This window comes from Suncus etruscus, chromosome 5 (genome assembly GCF_024139225.1).
Source record: "Suncus etruscus isolate mSunEtr1 chromosome 5, mSunEtr1.pri.cur, whole genome shotgun sequence".
Taxonomy (NCBI): Eukaryota; Metazoa; Chordata; class Mammalia; order Eulipotyphla; family Soricidae; genus Suncus; species Suncus etruscus.
In genome coordinates this window covers 140,893,912-140,921,056 of record NC_064852.1, presented here as the reverse complement: position 1 = coordinate 140,921,056, position 27,145 = coordinate 140,893,912, and the positions used below count along the sequence as shown (strand labels likewise).

The 27,145-nt window shown below is 32.8% G+C and overlaps 1 protein-coding gene across 1 annotated transcript in view; it reads right to left on the bottom strand.

Moving 5' to 3' along the window:
• The window catches only part of CSMD3 (CUB and Sushi multiple domains 3), a 1,236,222-nt gene that overhangs the window by 46,959 nt on the left and 1,162,118 nt on the right, over positions 1–27,145 (bottom strand). Inside the window, exons 54-60 of the mRNA XM_049773958.1 lie at positions 25,868–26,041; positions 21,243–21,416; positions 20,860–21,045; positions 15,514–15,687; positions 13,977–14,159; positions 9,283–9,459; positions 3,491–3,670 (exon numbers count right to left, since the gene is read on the bottom strand). Coding sequence (XP_049629915.1) covers positions 3,491–3,670; positions 9,283–9,459; positions 13,977–14,159; positions 15,514–15,687; positions 20,860–21,045; positions 21,243–21,416; positions 25,868–26,041 — 1,248 coding nt within the window. The remainder of the gene's footprint in view (positions 1–3,490; positions 3,671–9,282; positions 9,460–13,976; positions 14,160–15,513; positions 15,688–20,859; positions 21,046–21,242; positions 21,417–25,867; positions 26,042–27,145) is intronic.

Here is a 27,145-nt window from a genome sequence, read left to right as displayed (position 1 = left end):
CTTAATTTTTCTATAATTAAGGCTGACTTCTGTCAAAATATAAAATTATATTTTCAGGGCTGGAGAGGTTGTACAGTGAGTAGTGAACTTACTTTTCACTCCGTCAAAATAGTTCAGTTCTGGGCACTCTGTCTGGTCCCATAAGAACTGTCAGTAGTGATCCCTGAGCATAGAACCAGTATTAAGCCCTGATCAAAACTGGCTGCACTCTCAATCCCCAAAATTGATTTTTTTCTTCTCATAACTGAATTGATTCATGTAAATAGATTAGCAAATTGAATTTATAATTTACTACGGTTACAAATATTTCTGGGAACAGGGATGGAGGGTGGACAATTTGGTGGTGGGAATGCCCCTTATCCAATGTCACTATGTACCTAAAATATTACTGTGAAAGATTTGTAATCCACTGTGGTCAAAATAAAAATTATGGGCCCGGAGAGATAGCACAGCGGCGTTTGCTTTGCAAGCAGCCAATCCAGGACCAAAGGTGGTTGGTTCGAATCCCGGTGTCCCATATGGTCCCCCGTGCCTGCCAGGAGCTATTTCTGAGCAGACAGCCAGGAGTAACCCTGAGCACCACTGGGTGTGGCCCAAAAACCAAAAAAAAATAAAATAAAATAAAAATAAAAATAAAAATTATTTAAAAAAAAGACATGGGAAGTCAGTCTTTATGTGGACGTGACTTTCCGTACTGACTCCAAGCCCAAACCATAAATAATTCATATATATTGTATATAGCTCTTATCATGTATTGCCTCTCCCCTACTCCTGTGTCTCTTCTACCCTCTCATCTCCCAATCCTGATCCAATATCTCCCCCTAATTTAACCTTCTTTACCCTCAGTTCCTATCTCGGTAGGCACCAAGAATGACCTCCTGCCCCAACTCAGACCACCTTCCAGATCCTCAGTGAAAGACACCCTCTGGGTCCCTGTTCTTATGCCTCAGCAAAGAACTACAACAGCACGCCTGCTGACTCATGCTTGATGGCCCCTCTCACCCCCACCAAATCGTGGACTGTTGCATAATACAGGGACCAGCTTCAGCAAAACCCCCAGCTCAAGGACACTGTACGGTTTTGTAATACCACAAAGCATGTCTCAAACTCAACCCTAAGGCCTGTGATACAAAAAGTACCTTGGCTTTTACTCCCCACAAGAATATATCAAAAGACCTAATTGGGAGTGTTATATTGCCTATGAAATCTCAATACCTGTATAATAATACATCTTCAGATGTGTATTCCTAAATATACAAGTAGCCTCCTCCGCCACTTGTTTTATTCGAATACCTTTTTTTAAACTCATTTTTATTTATTTGTTCTATTTTAATATATACATTTTTTCTCTATCCTTACCATTTCTGGTGCTGCTTGGTACAAAAAGCCTTGACTGGGATAAAAGCTCCGATCAAAACCAGACCACAGAGACTGTGTGTGCAGCCTGTCATCCTTACCCAGAATAGCACCAGCAGCACAGTATGACAACAAACGTTTTTGTATGGGCAGAAGGGTTTTTTATAGCAGAAGGGTGTCTCCCATCCTGAACATGTGTCATGTGGATACAACGCAGTCTCCAGGAGAATGGACAGTGTTAGTCCAACTCCACACCCCAGGTCCCAGACGTAGAACTGATACAGCTCCGGGCAACAACACCAGGAACTAAGCACCATTGGGAGATTTATAACACTGCTCTGACACAAACTTGTGCCGGTTTTGATATGACAAAGAGGAAATGACAACTTGACCTAAGACCAGGATTCCTATCATATCACCTAACACTAAATGGAAATCAGAAGAGATATCATCCTTTGAACTGTGAAAAATAAGAGCACCAACAACAGAAAACTGACTTTGACAACCGTGACTGAACAGAACCTACCTTGTGGCCAATAAGGAAAACTCTACCCTAGGCTGTAGCCCAGGACTCTTATAAAAACAACAACAATAACAACAACAAGATGTCTTATTGCAGAGGCCCAACTTGGACAAGAAAGGCTGAGCAGAATATTTAGATCCATAATATCCTAGGCTTCAGCTTAGGGATTGATTGTTACAGAAGACTGAACACAACAATGATGGATAGGAACCTTAAAGACTCTATCCTAGACCATGTCCCATGACCTGCGCAAATACCAAGATCGCTAGCTACAGTGGCTTAATTTTCTTACACACAACTAAGAGGAAAGTTTCCTGGCACCATAAAAAAGCCTTTGGGATGGGGTAATGAGCATATATGGAGCCAGGGGTTGATCCCATGATGGTATGCTTCAAGGATGGAGAAACCCTGAATGTCTTAGGCCACGGGATTCCCTTTCTTCCCCAGTGCTTATTGTGCCTATGCAAAAAAAAAGTGGGGAAATGCCAAACTCCTCCCACTCCAGCACCCCTATTTTTTCTTGTTTTGCTTTGATTTGCTAGTTTTTTACTTTATCTTCCTTCTCTTTTTTCTGCCACTTTTCTCTTTGTTTTTCACCCTTGTGGTTATTATTTGGTGATTTATTTTTATTTTTATTTGCCGGGTGCTTTTTTTAATTTTTTCTTCCAATTATCTTTCTCTTTTTTTTCTCTCTTCTTTCTTTTTTTGGTAGTTGTTACCAATTTTTTCTCCCTTTTTTCTTATACTCTTTATCTCCAATGACGGTGGAATGGATGCTCAATTTACAACAAGCTGTAAAGTGGAGACCAGTTGCACTAGCATTCTGGGGAGTAAAGGAGGAAGATGTGGGATACATGCTGGGAACAGGGGTGGAGGGAGGACAGCACTGGTGGTGGGAATGCTCCTCATTCATTGTCACTATGTACCATAAATGATGCAGTGAAAGATTTGTAATGCACTTTGGTCACAATAAAAATTAAAAAAAAAAAGACATGGGATACAGGATTGAGATTACTGGTAGACGTTGGAGATTTGATTTTAATAAATACATTTTTTAGGAGAGGAAATAAAAGATCTTAAACCGTGAAAAATATTTCTTTTCATTTGTGTTCTTTTTTTCCTTTAAAAAAGTTTTTGGCCACACGAGGTGGTGCTCAGGAGCTATTTCACCTCTAATCTTTAGGGTCATTCTCACATCACTCAGGGGGCCCTGTGATGTAATTAACCTAAGCTGGGCCTCTCACATCCAATGAATGCTTTACATGCACTCAACCCATTTAACAATGTTTCTGGTTATAAGGTTATATTCCTTAAAATCTGTTTATCAATATATAAATTTTGCTGGTTATTATGGTGTAGAGTATTACGGATTAGAGTATTTATGTTGTTTGCATTCAAACTCATTGTCAATAAATGCAATAAAATATAGTGCTCTTTTAAAATATTTAAAAATGCTGTACATTATTATATGTAGTTTTAAAAGTAAACTTCCAAATAATTTTGGACTATCAGAAACAGTGAAGCTGAGTACAAAATTACTTTTAAAATTTACCTTAAATTATGCACTAAAATGAACATTGCTACTTATAAATATTGAGGGAATCATCATACCTCGACATGTTGGCATTATTCCACTCCATGTGCCATTAGTTGTGCAAGTCCTACTTCTAGAACCATTCATTTCCATTGTATAGCCTGGTTGGCACATGTAAGAAACGTTTTGTCCAACCACATAATCATCTCCGTACCTCAGTCCGTTTGCTGGTATACCTGGGTCTCCACAGCTGATTACTATTAGTATTGGAAAAGAAGAACAGATGGTTAATGTGGCATGTATTTAATGGAGAAGAGTAGTAAGCATATGGCATACTTAATATACAAGTGGAGAAAATTGGTTATCATATTCATTGCTTAATCATAAAACATAAGCATATTTAAATCACATACTGGCAATACCCAATTATGATAAGGTATCTTATTACAGAGTCTCTACATATGGTGCAGAAAAGATCATTTAGACTATGAGGATGTTAGTTTAATGTTATATTGTAGAGAGTACTCTGATATGATTGAGTCTTTTAAACTGCTCCTTGTGATCGTTGAAAAGCTGTAACAGAGTCAATATTACAAATATTGCATTTAAAGTTTGTGCTTTGAATTTATGATACAGCAATATGTAATTTATTAGACTTGCTAGACTATGAGTTATTTTCTACATGGTAATACTTAAATTACTAATTTTCTTTTATTTGGGTTCTGTTTTTGCGCCACCCCCAGCAGCAATAAATGTCTACAGCTAGTTTTGCATTCAGGGATCACTCATGGGGCTTTAGGGAACACTAATGTATTATTGGGGGTTGAACCTGGATCAGCTTAGAGCAAGACAATCATCCTACACTCTGCTGTTGATCCAGTCCCTTTGATTATTATTTTATATTAAATTTGAATAAAATAAGTGTAGTTTCATTATATAATGAAACAGTTTCATTATATAATGAGTGAATTTATTTAATCATATATTTTTGTTTTTGAGTTACATGCAACAGGGCATGAGACTACTCAGAGATTTCATGGATTAAACAATAGATTCCTGTATATGTTGCCAGACGTTAAATCTAGTCATCCAGCAAACAATACATGTGTTCATCCCTTTAAGTTTTCTCTCCAGCCAGACATTTGATTTTTGGGGGGAGGGGGTACACCCATTGACACGCGAGGGTCACTCCTGTCTATGCACTCAGAAATTGTTCCTGGCTTGGGGGACCATATGGGATGCCGGGGTATCGAACCTCAGTCTGTCCCATGTTAGCGCACAACAAGACAAACACCCTAGTGCTTGCACCACCGCTCTGGCCCCACATTTGTTGTCTTGAGTCACCTAACTTAAGCCTAATTTGAACATGAATTACCTATAAGATCTTGGGAAGTTAAACACTACTTGTTAAAACACAGATTATACTTATTCTTCATGGAGATCAAATACTGCCCAACTTGTCTATCAGAATCTATATTTTGCTCTTTAAATATTCTTGTTCATAAGAAAGTAAATAATTTTAGCAGTCAAATCTAGGTTAAATTTCACCAGACCTTGGATAAACAGCCCAACATGCTGTACTATCCCTTCAAGTCCTCATTTTTATTTTTATTGAAATCTTTCTAGTGTTTGAAAGTTTAGGATTAAAGCCTAAAAAACAGATAAAAGACATGAAAAATCTGAATAGTACTTTTATTACTTAATAAATATTTGTTAAATTAACATTTAGGACAATTTAAGACACAAAAAGACCAGAAAATTGTTACAACAGGCAAGGTGCTTGCCTTGCATGTCACCTTTCTGGATTTGATACCAAATGGAATTAATTTACTGATAATTTTGGGGGGTAATAATACCTGAGCATAATGCATGGTATAAAGCTTGAACACACCAGCATTTGAGTATAAAACCAAATGACAATGACAAAAGACCATGAAAAAAATAATTAAAACTAAAGAATAATATTTAAAACATTTCATCATATACTTTTTAGAGACATATTCCATTGCTATCATGATCATTCAATGAGAGTTTTCTATATAAAAATTCTCATTCTTATTATTATTTAATAAGATGTCATTGTTGTTTGTCAGGAATAATATTTTGCTTACTTAACAAAATGCCATTTTTTTTCACACAGCTTAAGTATATATAAAACTACCAAAGGAGTTTAATAAGCTTACACTATATTTTGTTCAATTTTTCTTCGTATTTTAAATTAGATTTCAAAATTAGATGAGGAAAACTAATGGGTTCACCTACAAATTATTAGCTTGGTGACCAACAGAATTTAAATGTTGGCATGAAAAGAAAAGAAAAAAAAGGCAACTCAGTTATAAAATACATGATCAAAGATGGAGGCACAGAAATGAATGAGGATAATTTCAGAAACTCATTAAGAGGCCTGCATATCATGGCATCTTCATTAACGAAATGCCTGGCAATGAACAACAGGTTCAGACAGATTTGTTTGGTAGCTTCCTAAAGACCAAAGGCCAGTCTGAGGCAGTTTCCAATAGCAACAGTCTATTGTAAGCAGCACCTGCTCCACAAGTCAGTTTATGTGCCACCAGCTTATTTACAACAATAAAAGAGACTCTTGATATGTTCAGGTAAAACCCAGGTGTAGCTGTTTTTTATTTTTAGGGATTTTTCCTAGAATTCAGATGTCCAATGCAGAAGATGCTACAATCATTTTATTACATAAAAATCCTTTCAGGGTCACCAAAATTACTAAGCAGAAAGCACAAACATACAAACACACATATAAAGACACATATTCACACACCAATACAGTATTTTTAGAACTTAGATTCTTCATAAGAAATAAATTAAACATTTCTTTCAGGAATAAATGTATATTTGAATACAACATAAGGAATGATTAAACAGTTCAAATTTATGTAGAACAAAATAATAAATAATAATACATTTTAAAGATTTTAATTTGGTTGGGTGGAGGTTTTTTCACTTAATTTTTATCACATAATTGTGATGTGGCACATTTATGACAAATTGAAGCAGATAAAATTTATAAACGGAAAAAAAATTGTGCAAACTCTAGCTACTCTGTCATTTCAAAATAACCTTATCTTTACCCTTTTCAAAGAGCAACAAGATATGCATTTTTAAATAAAATAGGACAGTAAGTGCACATTTATGTCAAAATTCATTTTATTTTTCATGCATGAATAATTTGATTATTATATATGAGTAAATAGATATGTGTCTTATTTGTAATGACAGTATATTTTTAATCATGTATTTGTATAATGTGATTCATGTAACCAAACTCCTATAGTTTCCATTGATAGCGTTTTTTGCGTGGGAGGGGATACAGCTGGCTCTGCAATCCTGGCTCTGCACTCAAAAATCACTCTGGTAGGCTCAGGAATGCCAAGGATTGAACCCAGGTCGGTTGAGTGCAAGGCATATACCTTAGCTGCTGTGTTATCACCCCCCATTGTCATCTTTTAGACAGAATACAGCAACAGACAAGATTTGTAGATTTTTAGCTTCAAGACCAGAACGGGTATCTATTAAAGCAGAGTGAAATTCCAGAGAACTTAAACTATCTGTATGATAATGCTTCTCATATTATTGTAATGTCATAAATTGAAATATTCATTCCCTTTTAAGATCTCATTGAATTTTCATTTAGATAAAATAAAAACAATGAAAATAGAAAATTATGAAATTATTTTTAGTATATTTCATTTTACCTTAATTGCTTACAAATAGAAAAATAGCATACAAAATGATAACTTAAATCTTATGTAAATATTTTAGTTGAATTTAATATTTATGGTATGTATTATAAATAATTTAGTTAAATGCAAATTTCATCATTTAACTAAATTCTGCCAGTTAGTAAAATAATTTGATGATTCAGTTTGTCTATACATATCAATCTATTTCAGTTCTAAAAGTACACTATTCGAAGCACCATAATTGTTGAAACTATATCAACAATATACTTTAAAAGCTTCCAGTATAAATAAAAGATATCTGAAACTAATTTAATATAATTAAAAAATTTTGAATAATATATTTATTTAAGCATCATGATTACAAATATGTTTGTAGTTGGGTTTCAATCATAAAAAAGAAAACCACCTTCACCAGTGCAACCTACCAACTGCCAATGCCTCTGATTCCATTCCTCTCCCTCACTTTGCCTGTATTTAATACAATTGTTAATTTAATACAATTTTCCTATGAAAACAAGTAATGTAATTATGATAGTCTATTTTAATTTTGTTTTTGATATACATTCAGCAATTTTAAGGGTTACACTTTATTTTATTATTTTCTGTTCTGGGGTCACTCCTGGTGGTGCACAGTGGTCCATTTTTGATACAATGGATGACTGTGAGGACAGTTGCATTTCCTGCTATCTCTATGCCCTCTATGCTAAAATCATTATAACAAAAGTTTCATGAATTCTATAGCTGGGGAGGTGCTGTTTTCTTTTAACTTCTCTTTTGTACTGGGATATTGGTGCTGATTTTTGGCTGTGAAATGGGTCAAGTATTGAAAATACTGCCTTTAATTTAATGTTAATTTTATTGAAAAGCTAATCCTTGAATCACCTTATTTAACACAGTATTTCTACTTAAATATCTGACAAAAAAGAGAATTTATTGATATTTTGATATGCAATCTATAATGAATCTTGCATTATATTTAACATGATTAAGATTTTTTAAAAATCTATAAGAAAAATAATGAAGACTAAATATAGTTTCCAAAATAGAAAATTGAGAAATTTATTTTTACTATAATTGGAAAACAGCCAAATAAAACATAGCCATTTATACCCAACAAATAAAATAATTGTCCATGGTTGGAAAAAAATTAGAAGTTTCATTTTACTCTGAACATATAGTCATCAGTTTACTTTTGCATCCATTTAAAATAGACTATCAGTAAATTTTTGATGCCATTTTTAAAAGAGCAAGTCTGTCTATTATTTTAAATGAAGCTGGATGGCAATTTCTGTATACAAATAGCTAAACTCAAATTCACACAATATGTTTCAATCATTCAAAATAATGACTCATTCATTTTTGATGGTAGAGTTCCATATATCTTCCCTCTACCCCCTTCCACCTCAATTCTCCCCTGAGGTAAGCCTCCTACTGGAAACCAATTCTCAGTGTCTGGAGAAAAGTCATCCTCATTCAATGCTGGTGAAAAAGTTGACTGGGACAGCCTATTTGAAAAAAAAATTATGGACACTTCTTAAAGACACTAGGAATAGTGCTTCTTCTATGTGATTCAGCAATTAGACTTGATAACTACTACCTCATGAACCCCCTCCATCAAATCTGCTTTGAAAAGCAATATGCACACCTACTTTCATTTTAAAATATTTATAAATATGAAGTATGTCAAAATACAAAATGTATCAAAATATGAAAACAGCCAAAATGTTCCAGAACAGATGACTTAGAAAAGAAAATACGGCACATTTACACAATGGAATGCTATTTTGTTATGTAAAATGAAAGCATGCCATTTTCCTCAATGCGACTGGTTTGGGAGACAATCAAGATGAGTGACATTAACTAGAAGGAGAGGGAAAGTCACAAAATATTTTTTCATCTCTGTTCTTAAGGGTATTGTTAACTTACTTTTAAACATAATGATTTTTTGTGATCCTTTTCTCCAGCCAATTTATTAATATGGCAAGCAAGCTGGCTTTTCACTAATTTTATCTCTAACCATAATACTATTATGATTTTTAATCCTAAAGTAAAAATTAGTATAAAATGTTGTATGGTTTAATTAATCCCCCCCAGAACATTCATAGATTAAAGATATTTTTTCATACAATTTGTGGTATTTAAAAACATTGAAAACTTACTTGTACAGTTAGGCAAAGTTCCAGACCATGTTCCGTTGGCAGTGCATTGTCTAACTGAAGGTCCAGAAAGAATATATCCCTCCATGCATGAATAAATAACTGAACTAGAAAATGTTGTACCATCAACCCGGAAGACTTTTCCATTGGCTGTTGTTCCTGGGTTACCACACTGGACAGCTATGAAGCAACACGGTTACTAATGTACATAAAATGTAGTACAATTAAAAAGTCTTTCACAAAAAGTTCATGGATAAATTAATTTATATAACCCACAGAAGCAATAAAATTCTATAAGCATTCGAACTATTTTTATAGTGGTTCAAACTTACGATAAATTTATATTGATCTTATTAGCTCAATTACAGGCTGCAAATCATACTTATTTTGTAAGAATTTTATTAGCAGTTTCATAAAAAATTTATACGATAATGAATAGGAAGTATTGCCTTTGGGTAGCATAAAATCTTTCACAGAAGAATTATTAGCCTTGTCTAAAAAGCACTCATCTAAAACTAGGGTAAATATAAAAATAAGATATAAAAAAGATTTAATATATTTAATCTTCTAAAGAATATAAATATAAGAGACCTTTAATATTAAAAACATCCATGACTCCATGACTTTTGTTTGTTTAACCATACCTGTGGGTTCTCAGGGCTCACTCCCAGTTTTGGACAAAGTGATCTTTACGATTGAACTCAGAGAGGGATCATAGGTGTTGCTGGAGACCAGTGCAAGGAGTGTGCAAGGCATTTATCCTTCAAGTTGACTAGAGCACTGGCCCCATCTATGAATATTTTTATTAATAAAAGTACAGAATTGATTTGCATTAAACCGTTTGAGGTTGGGTTTTGGGTTTTTGTTTTGTTTTGTTTGTTTGTTTGGTTGGTTTTGCAGCTACACCTGAAAATGTTCAGGGCTTACTGCTGGCTTTATATATAGAAATCATTCCTATAGTTGCGTGGAAAACCATGTAAGTTGCTCGAGGTTGAACTCAGGTTTGCCACATGCAAGACAAGTAAGTACCTTATCCAGTGTACTATCTATATAGCCCCCTGTATTAAATTCCAAAGCTATTTTTGTACAGAAAATTAGGGAAATAGCTGTTTAAAAGAAAATAAGAAAGTTCTAGAAAGTTTAAATTTTCTTTGTAACCAGATATGATGTCATAATAAATTTGAAAAGATTGTAAGTTACCACTATAAAAACAGAAATATTCTATTTTTAATTCACAAACACTAAATTATACATAGAATTTTAAATATATATTAATATTTGTCATTTATGATCATACATATTAATAATGATTTCAAAATTTACTGTCTCTATTACTTGTTACATTGCTCAAGATTTTTGCTTTTCTCTTGTTGTGACCTTTTTATTAAGTGAATAAGTAAAGTTAGGAAATGTGCACATTTTTCACATGTAGCAAGTGCAATATCTCCATAATATTTTCAGAACTTATGATATAAAGAATACTGTCATGTCTGTTGTCAGTAGTAATAGCCTCTACTACATCTATTGTTATTGTTTGCTTAAAATGACAATTTGTCATATTTGCAATGCATCATAATCCAGTCTAGACACAGTCCAAAAAGAATTTTAAAATTATCACCTGTGCTTTAAAATGTCATGAATTTTGTAGCTTGCACTAAAGACCTGGGCTCATAGTCTTGCACAATAAATCAATACAACAATTTCTCTAAGCAAAGTGGGTTAAAGATATGAACAAATCACACTGTCATTCCTGTTTTCTCTTCTGTAATTTTTCCACATAAATGCTAAACTTGAAATAGTTTAATTTGAAAGCAAGTATACACAGTTGAAATGATTTTAAAATGGAAAAGAGGTAAGTGCATTATTCTGAGCGATAAAAACTTTATGGACATATTAAAATAAGGAGTAGGAAATATTATGTCTTTGTAATGTTGATAATTAGGAAAAACAGGCTTATAATTACTTGTGAACATCAATCCATTTATTTAGGCTAGCTGAAAACAATATTTACTTTAAAAAAGAAATCAGTTGTCAAGAGTCAAAGTTAAAGCTCAATGGTCTGGGGCACATGTTTTAGATGGAGGATTCAATGATTTAATTCCTGCACTGTCTGGTTACCCCAGCAAAATGAAGCAGAAATTGTCCCCCACAGTACTGCTATGGATGATCCTCCTAAAAAAATAATGTAAATAAAATAGTTTTCAGATATTAACAATGCCTATAAACAACGGAAAAATATTTTTCAGAAGTCAACGCTATGCAGCAAATTTAAAAAGTAGAGCAATGAATGTCATTAAACATGGAAAGTGTATTAATCCAAAATGATAATAAAATCAATAAAGTTAATGCCAGCTCTGTCAACAAAATCACTGCTCAGATAAGTTATGAAACATGCTGTTATTATTTTATTTAATTATTTTATTTTATTTTATTTTATTTTATTTTATTTTATTTTATTTTATTTTATTTTATTTTATTTTATTTTTGGTATTTGGGTCACACCCGGCAGTGCTCTGTTGTTACTCTTGGCTCTGTGCTCAGAAATCACTCCTGGGCACCATATAGGATGCCGGGATTTGATCCACCATTGGTCCTGGGTTGGCTGCTTGCAAAGCAAATGCCTTACTGCTGTGCTCTCTCTCTGGCCCCGACACATGCTGTTATTAGGGTAGGTCTCAGCAGTGCTTTTTCCAGCTCATGGTTGGGGATTGACAAAGCATTGTTGAAGATTGAACGTGAAATTTCTATGTGGAAATTACACATTCTAGACCTTTGTATTATTCTAGACCCTTGTATTATTCCTTGTATTTATTTATATATTGTTCAATACAAGTCTTTTTGTTTGTTTGTTTGTTTGGTTTGGTTTTGGGGCCACACCCTTTGATGCTTAGGGATTACTTCTGGCAATTCGCTCAGAAATAGCTCCTGTCTTTGGGGACCCTATGCGACCCTGGGGGATAGAACCATGGTCCATCTTTCCATCTTAGGCTAGTGCTGGCAAGGCAGATGCCTCTGCACCACCGCTCTGGCCCTTAAAACAAGTCTTGTAGAATTTTTGTGTAGGTTGCCTTTTTCTTTAGCTCGAATATTTTCAGTTAATTTCATTTTTCTAATCAGTTAATAGAGTCTGTTTTCTAAATTTGATTCATATGCATTTTATTTGCAGAAAAATATTAACACTAATATAGCTATTAAAAGTCCCTGATCTATTTGTAATTCACAATGTGTGTATTAGCCAAACTAAGTTAGCATAAGACTGAATTTCACATCAATATAGTATTTTGCAGCAGAAATGAACTTAGAGAGAGTCTAGATAGGACACATGCAATTTTTATCATTAAAGACTTTTTGTCTTTGAAAGTTCTCAAATATTACAAGTTTAAGAATTAAAGTTAATACCTGAGTCTTACTTTGTTTTGCTCAATAAATTTGATTCTGAATGTCTTGTTTCTAATAGAAATAGATTTGCAATTTTATCTTAACTCATGTGATTAGACCAGTTAAAATTAGATAGCTATCTTTCCTAAAATATGGATGCTATTTTTAAAACATAATGAGAATATAGAGAATCAAAAATTATATCATAAAGTTTATCAACCATTTTCAATATGAATGCATTTATTATAAAACAAAATATATTTCATGACTACTTTTGCCCATAGTATCTCCAATGAAATCATCTTAAAAAGAGCCATGAAATATTAGGATAATTTTTCAGTAATATTTCATGTCCTAATAAAATGTATAAAATTTATTTTTTTAAATCTGAATTTGCCAAAAAAATCTAAAATGAATATTAAAATACCCCAAGATTAGAAATTCCAGCCACCCATCAATTTTTCTTTGTTTCTCTCTTATTTTAAAATTTTGTTTCTAAAAACTTGAAAATTAAGACATCTTACAATATTGGCATTGTGGATGCAAAAAATGTTTTAAATTTTTTTCATTAGTATTTACAAATAATACTAAAATAGAGGGAAAAATAAATCACACATTTTTTAAAAAATTTGTTGTTCTTGTTTGTTTGGAATTATATCCACTGGTGTTCAGGGCTTCCTTCTGGCTCTGTGCTCAGGGAACACTTCTAGTGATGATCAAGGGACAATACCAGTAAAGTACCTTAATCCTTGTATTGTCTTTCTGGCCCTAAGGTATTCTTTATTATTATTTTTTTTTTACAAAACATAAAGTCACATTCATTGGTATTAGAGGTGAAGAGGAAACCTTATAGACCCAGAAAGCTCAATTTTTTCTCTTGCTTAATCTTGCAGGCCTGATGAGGCAGTGTTTTGCCTGTTGTGGCCACAGAGACCACACACAGATATACCAGGAAGAAGAAAGAGACACTGGAAATTCAATGTGATGCCTGGCCCAACACAGGCACAAGATAGAACACTTAATTTATATGCTTGGTTCTACCACAAATACCTTTTTTTAAATGACTTTTTAAGACTTTTAAGTACTGATGAGCATTAATATGAAAACTAAGATATATAAAGGATCCATGGGAAGTGTTCCATAATTTTATCCTGAATAATTCTCTTTTAGGAATATGTCTGTAAGACTGAAATACTACTGTTCAAAGTTGGGAGAGAAAAGGAAAAAAGAAATATAATAATTCCATGATTAGCATCCAAAGATATTTAAAGATAAACAGCAAGATGAAAATATATTGTAATGTATTTTTCTGTTTTTACCTTTACATTCAGGCTGTTTTCCAGTCCAACTGCCATTGGCTAAACATGTCCGTTCCTCAGAGCCATGAAGGATATAACCAGTATCACAAGCAAAACGTACAGAACTTTTGGTTCTAAAGTCGCTTTCCTGTCTAGAGCCATGACCAGGAGTACCCGGATCCCCACATGTCCCAGTAGCATCACCTGCAATTCAGTTAGTTCAAGAAAACATTTTCAAATGCATTATTCATGTGGACATTCATTTTTTTTGTAAATAAACATGCTTAGTTGACTGGGTAATATCATTCATATCTGTCTTTCACCTGTCTTTCTGTACCTAATGTGTCACCCTTCTATATTTCCTATTATCACAGATGTGAATACATATAAAGATATTAAAATAAATTTTAAGTGACTATATAGGTCAGTAGAAGTTTGTAAAAAGAAAACAGTGCATGAGAAAGTATTTAACATGAGTTTATCATGTTTTTTGAGCAACACCTGGTGGCATTCTGTAGTTACTTTTGGCTCTATGCTCTAAAGTCGCTCTTAGGGACAGGAGAGGTGGTGCAAGTGGTAGGGCTTTTGCCTTGCATGCACTAACCTAGGACTGACCAGGGTTTGATCCCCCAGTGTCCCATATGGTCTCGAAGCCAGGAGCTATTTCTGAGCACATAGTCAGGAGTAATCCCTGAGCATCATTGGGCTTGGCCAAAACCACAAAAAAAAAAAAAAAAAGAAATTGCTTTTAGCTCAGGGGCCATGTGGGATGCGAGGGATTGAACTTGTGTCTGTCTAGCGTCAGTGTACAAGGCAAATGCCCTATCACTGTGCTATCAATCTGGTCCTAGTCTAGATGCCTTTTTATTTGAAATTCATCTTTATACCTCCTCAGTTTCATGTGCTATATTAGTAGTCACAGAAAAATTAAGGTAATTTATTTTTAAATATGTGTTCAGTTATTTTTGAAATTAGTAGCAGTATCTTTTCTAATGTAGTTATGTGCATGAAACAAAATAAAGATGGTCTTTGTATGGATAATTAGTTATTTCATAAGTTAATTAAGTAGGAGTTACTTCAAGAGTTTTGTCACATTGAAATTAAGTTTATAGTCATGCTTTTTATTGTGTTTCATTTTATTTTCAATTTTATTTATTTCTTCATTTTCCCAATTCAGAGAAGATTTTATGTAAGATAATGAAAAGGAAGGTAAAAGAAGGCAGATTGTCCTAAATGCTAATTTTAACATGTAGGTTAAATTTCAAGCTTTACTCACTTCCTAGAAATTAATAACTAGTTACATAATTCTGAACCAAAATAATTATTTCACAAGTGATACTATAATGCGAGAACAAGCTAAATCAAGTCCTAGTAAGCAAGCAACAGCATTTTTTAAGTTAACTAAGTAAAGAAACTAGAAAAAATATAAACAAAAAGAAAAGGTAGAAAAATCGGCACTAATATTCGCTATTTATCTAGAAAAGACATACTATCACAGTATAATAAAATGTGTAATAATGTCATTTCTAATACACATTCTCTAATTTTTAAGCCGTACCTGAGCAATGAGGTTGTGATCCACTCCAATGACCATTTAGTTGACATGTTCTTGATGACTGGCCTATAAGGGTCCGCTTTCCTGAGCAGGAATAGTGAACAGTGGACCCAAAGGTATACTTCTCACCAGATAGGACTGCATTAGGAGGAACTCCAGGGTGTCCACAGTCAATCACTACAATACATAATTATTGAATATAAAATTTTTTTATATCTCCTATCGAACAACATGCACCAACTTTTTATAAGTAAGAAATGAATTATGGTTTCAACTATACACACAGTGCAGAAATCAAGCTTCTATGTGAGGGCTAAAATAAACTAACATAAACTTTTAGTTCTAGAAGTCTTATATCTGAAACATATGTGTGTTTGGACAAGGATATGCAAGGGTATAAGGGTATACAGACTAGAAAATAATGTTATAAGGAACTGTAGAGTCTTAACAAGAGGAAATTAAGATGGATCTGTGAAACACAATCTAATAGGGAATTTAGAATAATTCAGTTCCAGCACATTAATAAGTAAATTATGCCAAAATAACATTCAATTTCCTGTTAACTAAAACAGTTTAAAACAGAATGGAATGAGCTGTCATTCTACTATTTTTTAAGAGGCAGCTTTGGAACTTAGTTTTTGTCCATTTTCATTCATTGAAAGCTGAATATTTTATATAATATTAGTCTAAAGTATCAAAAAACACACAAGAGAGATACACTTAATAAACAGAGTAAGCACTTAGCACATTGCAAAGGTTGTGCTAGAGAAAATAAAGAGAGCTAAAGAAATCTAAGTTCCTCTTTTATGTTCTGCAGAACATTTTAAAATTTAATGTCAAAGTTAAAGGCCAAATGAGGCCAACTAAATTAAATTTAATTCCTTAAAGCCAGTCTATATAAAGAAATCAGACACATTAGAAATACCTAGCAATTATTGACAATTAACTATTTGCACATATTCTGAAATTTTATGAACACTGCATAATTTTTGAAGCAATTCAGGAAGATAACTAAAAATATAAATATGACCTTATAAATATTGAAATTACATTTAAGGAAAATCATGAAATTATATAATATAGCAGTTTGATATAAACTACATATAAATAAATAATGTAAATATTAAATTATAGTACTATATTATACCAATTTAATATAAACATAATGTTTTATTGATATACTACTTCTTCAGTCTATAAATACATGTCCTTTTCCTATTATATCCAAAATCAATTAATCTTTTGAGGTATACCTATACTTAAAGCATATCAATTAACTGATCTTTGAGAATCCAGGTTCACATACCGAATACTCTTAGGTAATTTTATTTTTGGTGATCTACTTCCTCACTACTCATATTAATTAGTTTCAACAACAATAATTTCATTATAGCATTTTATATAATAGTATAACAAATATTAATTTGATAGTTGTATTTTATAATTTGTTTGATAAATATCAAAGTTTATCACTCCACTGCAACATATCATAAAATACACTTAAGTAATAACTAATCTAAAAATCCAATGTTGGAAACTGCCTCCCATAGGAAATTCAGAGACTGAGATGAATTGGACACAACTAAGCAGGGTGGGGCCAGAGGAGCAGCTGCTCTGCTTCACTTAACGGCTGTGCTCATCTTCTAGCAAATGAACTCCACCATGAAACGTAGAAAAAGCCATGCAGCAAAAGTGACAATGGGGGAAACAACACAAGCCAACATCAGATATAGAAAATAGAAATGGCAGCTCTGATGACCCAAAAAAATGCCAACCACCTAATCAGCCTCTCAGATAAAAAGCTTAGAGAAGAAATATGGAGGATGTTCTTAGAACTCAAAGAAAGCAGAGATAGAGCTGAACAGACCACAAAGAGAGAAATCAGAAAACTCCAGACTAAAATAACTGGACTGAAAAACTCAGTAGATGAATTGAAAACCTCAATAAAATGCCTCTCCAACAGAGTGATAGAAGCTGAGGACAGAATCAGTGAACTGGAAGATGAAATGCAGATCAACCCCATACTGCAGAAAAGATTGGAAAAGAAACTTAAAGCAAATGATTAGACAATAGAACAAATACTCAAGGATTGTGAGCAGCTGAAAATTGAAGTCTTTGATAAATTCAACAGAAACAACATAAGAATCATTGAAGTCTCAGAGACCCAGGAAAAAAATCCCCAGTAAGAGTCAACAGTTAAGGACATCATTACTAAGAAACTCTTAAGACTAAAGAAGGTATGCAACTAAATCCTACAGGTCTGAAGAGTACCAGCTAAAAGAGACCCAAAAGAAAGCACCCCAAGATGCATCCTAGTCACAATGACAAATCCCACAGATAGGAATAGAATACTGAAAGTAGAAAGATCAAAAATAGAAATTATATTCAAAGAAGCATCCCTAAGATTTACAGCAGACCTGTCACAAGAAACGCTCAATGCCAGAGGCAGTGGTGGGATATAGTGACAAAATTCAACAAAATGAATGCTTCACATAGAATACTGCACAAAGCCAGTATTAAGATTTGAAGAAAGTATACATGGCTTCACAGATAAACAACAGCTCAGAAACTTTACAGACTCAAAACCAGCCTATAAGAAAAACTGAAAGAAACAAAACAAGAAAGAGCAATAGACACACAACTTCTACACCAAGAAGACAATAAATCCCATGAAAATTATCACTCTCAATGTCAATTGTCTAAAATGCACTGATTAAGAGGCACAGAGTGGCAAAATGGATCAAAAAGATGAATCCAACATTTTGCTGCCTACAAGAAACACATATGAATAGTCAGAACAACATAGACTCAAAATCAAGAGCTGGAGGAAAATCATCCAAGCAAACAATTCCCTCAAGAAAGCTGGAATGGCCATATTAATATCTGATGATGCAAACGTTAGACTCAGAAAAGTTGTAAGGGATAAAGATGATCATTTAATACTAAAAAGGATATGTTCAACAGGAAGAAATCACACTTCTAAACACACATTCACCCACTGAGGGACCAGCAAAATATTTAATACAAATGATAACACTTCTAAAAGAAGATATCAACAGCAACACAATAATAGTGGGAGACCTCACAACTTAATAACAGTGGGTCAGAGATGAAATCAAAGAGGAAATCAAAACAATACTATAAACAAATGACAAAAATGACACAAATTATCAGAATTTGTGGGACACAGCAAAAGCAGTACAAAGAGGAAAATTTATAGCTTTGCAAGCACATATCTAAAAGGATATCTAAAAGCTTATATAAAAAGTTTAATAACTCAGTTTTAAAAATTAGAAAACGATCAGCAAAAGGAACCAAAAATAGGTAAGCAGAGGGAAATACAAAGCCAATGAAAGCAAAAGCTGTTTCTTTGAAAAAATAAACAAGATGGATAAACCACTAGCAAAACTCACAAAGAAATGGAGAAAGTAACTTAATAAATTGGGTTAGAAATGAAAAGGGAGACATCACGACAGATACCACAGAGATTCAAAGGGTAATCAGAGATAACTTTAAGAAAATCTATGCCACTAAACATGAGAACCTGGAAGAAATGGATAAATTATTGGACTCTAACAATCTCTCATGGTTAAACCTGGATGATACAGCATACATAAACAGGCAAAACACTCCTGATAAATTAAAACGGTAATGAAAAGTCTCCCCCAAAACAAAAGCACAGGCCCAGATGGATTCACTAATAAATACTTTCAAACCTTTCAAGAGGAATTATTACCAATCCTTTTCAGGCTCTTTTATGAAATTGAAAAATCAGAAACACTCTCAAATAGTTTTGATGAAGCTAATATCACCTTGATACCAAAACCAGACAGAGATGCTACAATAAAAGAAAATTCCAAACCAATATCCCTGATGAACATAGATGCAAAGATCCTCAACAAAATTCTGGCAAATAGGATCCAACATTTCATCAAGAAGTTCATATACTATGACCAAATATGATTCATCCCAGGAATTCATGGATGGTTTAACATACATAAATCAATAAACATAATATACCATATCAACAAAAAGAAAATTAAAAACCACATGATCATCTCAATAAATGCAGAGAAATCATTCAACAAGGTCCAACACCCATTCTTGATTAAAAAATACTCTCATCAAGATGGGAATGAAAGGAACTTTTCTCAATTTAGTCAAGGCCATCTACCACAAGCCAATGGCAAATATTATTCTCAACAGAGATAAACAAAAAGCCTTTCCCCTAAAATCGAGTACAAGACTGTCGTCTCTCACCTCTCCTATTCAACATAGTACTGGAAGTACTTGCTATAAAAATTTGGCAAGAAATAGATATTAAAGGCATCAAGATAGGGCAGGAAGAAATCATGCTCTCACTGTAGATGATATGATACTATATTTAGAAACCCTAAAGACTCTACCAAAAAGCTTCTAGAAACAATAGGTTCATATAGAAAAGTGGCAGGTAGAAAATTAACACACAAAAATCAATGGCCTTCTTATATACCAATAATGATAGAGAAGAAATGGACATTAAAAAAAATCAACCCCATTCATATTCATATCACACAAACTCAAATACCTTGGAGTCTATCACAATGCACAAAGGTAGAATCCAAATGGATTAAAGACCTTGATATCAGACCTGAAAGTATAAGGTATATAGAACAAAGAGTGGTGAGTGCACTTAGAGAAATAACTACACTGACAGCTATCATAACAATGTGAAGAAGGAAGGAAGTAGAAAGTCTGTCTCAAATACATGCTAGTGGGGTGTAGTTAGAGGGAGAATTAGGGCATTGGTGATGGGTATATTGCACTGGTGAAAGTGGGTGTTCTTTATATGACTGAAACCCAACTACAATCATGTTTGTAGTCAAGGTGTTTAAATAAATATAAAAAAATAAAGATGAAAATCCAATATGTACTTATAATCATACATTACATTCATATGCAGATGTGTGCATATTATATTTAAGATTAATATATTTTAAGTAACACCTTTAAACTTGCAAATATTCTCTCCTGGAATTCATTTATATTGAGCACCTCAAATTAAAATTTAAACTATTAATAGAAAAAGATATTATTTTTATAGAACTATATTATACACTTTGAAAATTTTTGACTTTTATGTTTTAAATAAACCATCAAACTTTGAATGCAAAAAATCCAACATTCATCACATTAAGTTAAATAAAATGGTATCTAGTTAATAATTGGCAAAATGAAAAGGTATAATTAATGGAAGGCAAGAAAATCATAAGCTTCTGATATATAGTCTTAGGTTTCCTATCAAAACAAAAAATATTTATGTCATTGCTATGACAAAATCTTATAATATAATTCACATTATCTACTTACTGATACATTCTGGTAAAGGTTTATCCCATTGTCCATTTGGTTGGCATATCAAAACTGAGGAGCCAAATAAAAAGTACCCAGGATTGCAGTCATAGAATACTACAGTGCCATAGGTAAAATTTCCATGTTCAATTTTACTTTCTCGTTTGGAATTAGCTGGAATTCCAGGATCAGAACAGTTGACCACTAAAGAAATAACAAAGTTTGAAAGATAAGGTTGGAATAAAGATATATTCCTACATAAATTTCCGAACTTAGTTTTCAAGGTAAATTACAGAAAATACATGAAAGAGTCCAGGGAGAGTTGTAACACATTGGAGGTATAGATAATGCACTTAAATTGTTAGGGTTGAAAATAAATTGGAATATGGTTAAACTTTTACCTTTACATACTGGAGGAGGATGGCTCCATTGCCTGTTGGCCTGGCACTGTGCTTTGGTTGGACCTTGCATGAGATACCCAATATTGCAAGAGAATGTGACCACATCATTGAAGTTGAATCCATTTCCACTTGTTCTTCCATAAATTGGGCTACCGGGGTGACCGCAGCTAATAGCTAATAGGAAAGGGGAGATGTTACAAGACAGAAATATGATTATCAGTTATCATATAACAATTATACTTTTAATTATTTAAAATAATCTAGAAAAATCAATTCTTAAATAAAAATAAATTTAAAATTACTTTACTAATCCTCCAAAATTACAATATAAAAGGCCAAAATTATAGCATAATATGAATATAGTAGTAAATAGATAATTATAATTGTGATACTTCTATATAAGTAGGATATAGTTTTTTCTAGATGAAAATACCAACATTCAAATAAATACGAATATCACTGGATTTGCATCCCTAGTTTATAGAAACTGGACACATTTTCCTTTTCTAGTTAAGAATCAAAATTACTTGTTGAATATATTTTGTATTTAATTCAAAAATAGTTCCTTGAAGTGTTATTTGTATAACCATTTTATGGATAGTTATATGGAAGCAAAATCGTATTAAAGAAAAACTAGATAACCTTTTAGTTTGGACAATAAAATGACACTGCTGTATTATTAGCATTTTTACCATTTTCTAAAGCATTATGAAATAAATAAACCTTGTGGTTTATTTCTTTCAGCATTTTTCTTTAAAATTTTAACACAATTTGGTTTAAAATTTTTTATATACTCAAATGGGTAACAGATCCTTTGAGTGCTATGTTTCTATTCCAGATTTTATGCAGTGTGGTTCTTCCAAATATTCTATATTATTATGAGCTATTTGATTGCATCATCTCACTGCATTAATCAGAGCAACTGTGTAATTGGGCTCAGTGAAAGAGCACAATCGCTTTTAGTAGTTTTGAAATGACCCAAGAGCAATTCTTTTTCAGCTGTATTGTTAATGTCAACCTACTCATTTGGAAATCCAACTGTGTTTTATTCGTGTTTAAAATAATCAATAGAAAAGCCAGTTTTCTCCTAGGTCCAATTTTCGTTTATGACCTCAATTATTCAGCAAGAAAAGCAGTGGTATTGACTGGTTATATTAGATTAAAAATGAAAGGAAAAAATTAGAACAGACTAAGAATAATCTTGCAGTTATCCGTTCTTATGTGTCTGTGTATATGACATACCACATGCACAGATACATAAACATTTAAAAATGTAAATTGTTAACTATATGTTTCACAGTTCTCTTAAATTTCAATAAGACAAGTTAGGTTTACAAATATGAAAGTACTTAGTCACAAACTGTATTTTCCATTAACTACTGTTGTAAAGTGCCAAATATTTTTCTAATGATTCCATAATGTTAAAATTGCAACAGTGCTTGTTCTCAATTCTGACATTAATAGTAATACAAACACTGATGAATCTAAAATAAAAATTCTGATTAAAGAGTGGAAGAGAAATATATGGATAATTGACTTTATAGTCCAAAATATGATAAAATAAAATTTGAAACACTGAGTACTGCTGGAAATTTAGTAAAAAAAAGAAAGAAAGAAAATGTAATAGGACTTGGCTTGTAAGGATGTGGGGGTGTGTTTGTTTTTGCCTAAATGAGACTTGGGGTTTAAATGTTCCCACCATCAAAAGGTAATCACCATTATTATTCAGTATGATATTTATTTCTTTGTATCTAGCACTTGTAATAAATGTGTAATAGGTAATTTTATACTTTACATAGAAACAAAAAGCACTATAGGTATTAAAATAATAGTTAAATTATATTGTTTAAAAATACATTTTGGAGGCTGGAGTAGTGGTGCAGTGGTAGGGCATTTGCCTTGCATGCAGCTGACCTAGGCTGGACAGGTCGATCCTAGCGTCTTATATGGTCCCCCAAGCCAGGAGCGATTTATGAGCACAGAGCCAGGAGTAACCCCTGGGCATCACCGGGTGTGGCCCAAAAACCACACACACACACACACACACACACACACAAACACACACACACACACACTCACACAAACATTCTGTTACAGTTGGCTTGGTAAAATGGGGAGTGACTAAGGGTCAGCCTTGACTCAGTACTGGTAAAGTTGATTATAAACGTCTACATTACTCAAGTGCCCATGTACTGCTAGCCCCACCAGGCAGCCATCAAGCTATGCCTGAAGTTCATTAGTGTGCTCTTCATTTGAAATTCACTTCCCTATATGGGCCACAGTAGTTGCCCACCCAATTTTATCCAAAGCCTTGGATTCAGGCTAGAGGGAAGACTTTGTATTTGTTGGAAACTAAAATCTACACACATTTCCTTCACCTTAAAAAATCAACTTCAGGAGGAGGCAAAATAATAAGGCTTTTTATTTTTCATTGAAGTACGAATTACTTACACAAGAGAGGGGAGAAAAATTCGTGTTCAAGAGAGAACTTGAGTATCTTCAGAGTGGCAAAAGCAGAGAGATATGTGCTTAAGTGAGATCACGTATTTGCAAGAGCAAGCCAGCCAGCAAAGAGTCATAGAGAGATTGGTGATCAAGGCAGAGCAAGAGCTCAAATGAAAGAACATGACCCTAGTGGACTTCAGGAGGAGATTGCACACAACTTTTACAAAAGGCTTTTTTCCAGTATCCTTCTTCATACATATCTAAAAGTTCACCTGAGCATTGTTAAAGGGAAAACCTCATCTTTTTCACATTCTCATATATGCTTCTCTTCAGATTCTCCTATTATGAGGGGTCCAGACAACTCTGGGTGGTACCTTGAGTCTCTGCCTTTGTGTACTGCCTCAGTTTCTTCTTCTCTAAAAACGATTAAAATTTGCATCTAAAAAGTATGTGGTCTCTATGACTTTAGACTATTTCAGGGATAGCCAAACTCTTAAATGTTTATTATTTCCTTTAGGTAAGTTATTGATAAGTTATTTTCCTTAGGTAAATTATTGCTTATATACTTTCTTCTAATATTATTATTTATATTCAAAAATATAAATGTCCAACATAAATAATGGTCTGAGTGATAATGCATTTTATTCAACATACTGGGTTCAATCCTTAACTTCCTATATGGTTCCCAGAGCTCACCAGGAGTGATTCCTCTCTGAGCAGAGCCAGAAATAAATACTACTGGGTGTGGCCCAACAAACAACAAATTATTTTTGAAAATAAATTAAATTATGAAATAGCTCTTGGCAAATTGGGTATGATCATTAAGCAATCAGCAAATCATATATTTATATCATTTTTATTAAGGTAAAATATCAGAAATCATATATTTATATCATTTTATTAAGGTAAAATATCAGAAATAACTTCTGTAAAATAAATATTTCAGCAACTTAAAAACATTTATATAACACTTTATAAATATATAGCTCAGAATATAAAACACAGAGATAATTATAAGGAAAATTTATTGATACTCAGAAATGAGGGTCCTCAAGTCAGAGATTTGGAAGCTCCGAGCATGGAGTATGCAACCCAAGTTATACATTTTCAGCCTGTGTATTCAAGGCACATATTCATATTCCTAACACTTATCTAAGCAAACCAGATAGTAGATTAAGCCATACATCTAGTTTATCTTGTTTATTATCCCTGTTCTTTTATAGTAGTCTGGTAATCCTTCCAGAGAGAAGGAGATTTTCCTAATCTCATTTTTTGCACTGGGCAGGACTGGTCTCCATTTAGTTTTTCAGGCCAAACTGTTCAATGGCACCACTCTGGTTCAAAGCTATGTGCATGTAATATTGATATTTTACTGTGCTTTAGGGCTTAAATGTAATATGAAATAAAAAAACCCATATAAAGGAATTTGCATTAGCTCCTATAACAAAGAACTATAAATGAGAAAAATGTTTTAATCTCATAGCTAATATTTTTTTTTTGTTTTTGGGCCACACCCAGTGACCCTCAGGGGTTACTCCTGGCTATGCCCTCAGAAACTGCTCCTGGCTTGGGGGGCCAATTGAGACACCAGTGATCTAATCCACATCTGTACTGGGTCAGTCACTTGCAGGGCAAGTGCCCTACCACCACTGTGCTATTGCTTTATCCCCAATGTCAGAGCTAATGTTTTTTAAATGCTCCATATGGACCTAATTTTGATGAAACAGGTATATAATAATAATTATAAAATTTAGTCAATGTAGTTAGCACTATGCATTTCTATTGTAAAAGCAAAAAGGTTTGATAACTGTTATTTCAAAATATTTAAGTCTTCATTATTAAAAATGTGGGAAGTGGTGAGAGTGAAATGATGTGCATAGATGCTGCCTAACAATACTGTAAGTCACCAGGTTTTCAATAAATAAAAATTAAGATAATTTGTAGAGAAGTCATCTTACATGAAAAGCATAGGCATTTATGTATATTTATAGTAAAGATTAAATGATTGAATTGATTTTCTTACCATTATTATAGACTATGATAAGAAAATATTTTATAAATTAAACCTTAAATGTAACAAACACAGCTAAATATGGGTGTAAATATAATTTTATACCACACAAATATATATAGGTAATTACATGAAACCAAAGGTGTCTACTTTTTCCATGCTTACTTACGCACACAGGATGGGAGCTGACCAGACCAATTGTGATCCTGCTGACATATTCTCACTGAAGAACCAATCAGCCGAAAACCAGGATTACATTGATAAACAACTGTGTCTCTGTAACCATAATTTTCTCCAATTACTTGACCATTCACAATGAGTTCTGGAATTCCACAATGACCAGCTGAAATAAGTTAAATTGTATTATTTTTAATGTGTGATTTGTTTGATTTGTGTATTCATATACATGTGACATTACTAAGTTCCTTAAATTTACTTAGAAACATGACCTAAGTAAATCAAGACATAATAAATTGCTGAATTGCCGGTAATCTAAAGGAACTATGGTTTTAGAAATACTCAAAGTAAGCACAAACTAGAAGACATTTTAATCTTTATAAAAAGTGGAAATAAAGTATTTCAAAATTTTAAAAATATAGGTAGTTCAATATTTAATATGGATTTTAAGTTTAGAGAGCTTTTACAAGTACTGACATAATTGAAGCTTCATATTTCATATTAGTAGGGGAATAAGATGCAAAATAAAAAATCAAAATAACTATAGTAGCTAAAAGAAAAGACATATTAGTACTCATAAAATTTAAGGATATGAAAATAGAAAAATAAGAGAAAATTAAGCTAAAACTTTTCTTTAAAGACATTACATTTTAAACCGCTGGGTAATTCCACCAATACTTCTAAAAACCAAACAAATTATAATAAACAGGTATGAAAATAAAGTAAAAACAGTATAAAGCCTATAGAAATAAAGCATACGGGTTATTGACAGTCTTCTGAAAAATCTATTTAACATATTAACAGAAACAGCTAAATTTCTCTAAAATCATATATAAAAATAAACACAAGATTAAAAATTCTGAAATACCCCAAATCACAATCAAATAACACTGCTCTCACTAAACTTCTAAAAACAGAAACGAGAAGTAATAACAATTTAGTTAATTTTAAAATCCTAAGTAGAAAATGTTACCTTGAGAAAATGTTAAAACAATAAATGGATGTGCAAGATTGTTAGATACTAGATCAATATTTTAAATTATATTTTTACACAGTCACAACAAACTATATTTATAGTAAAAGTGAAAAATGTCCCTATGTATTATTTAGACAGTAGTTTAGTATTTCTGCAAACCATATTTAGTAACAGACAAAGTAATGTAAAAAATAAAGCTGAATCTACTGAAAAAAAGAACATTATTCAATAAATTAGCTAATTTTTCTTTCTTTCTGCAAAAGGATTGGGGGCCTGAGATATGGCACAACAGGT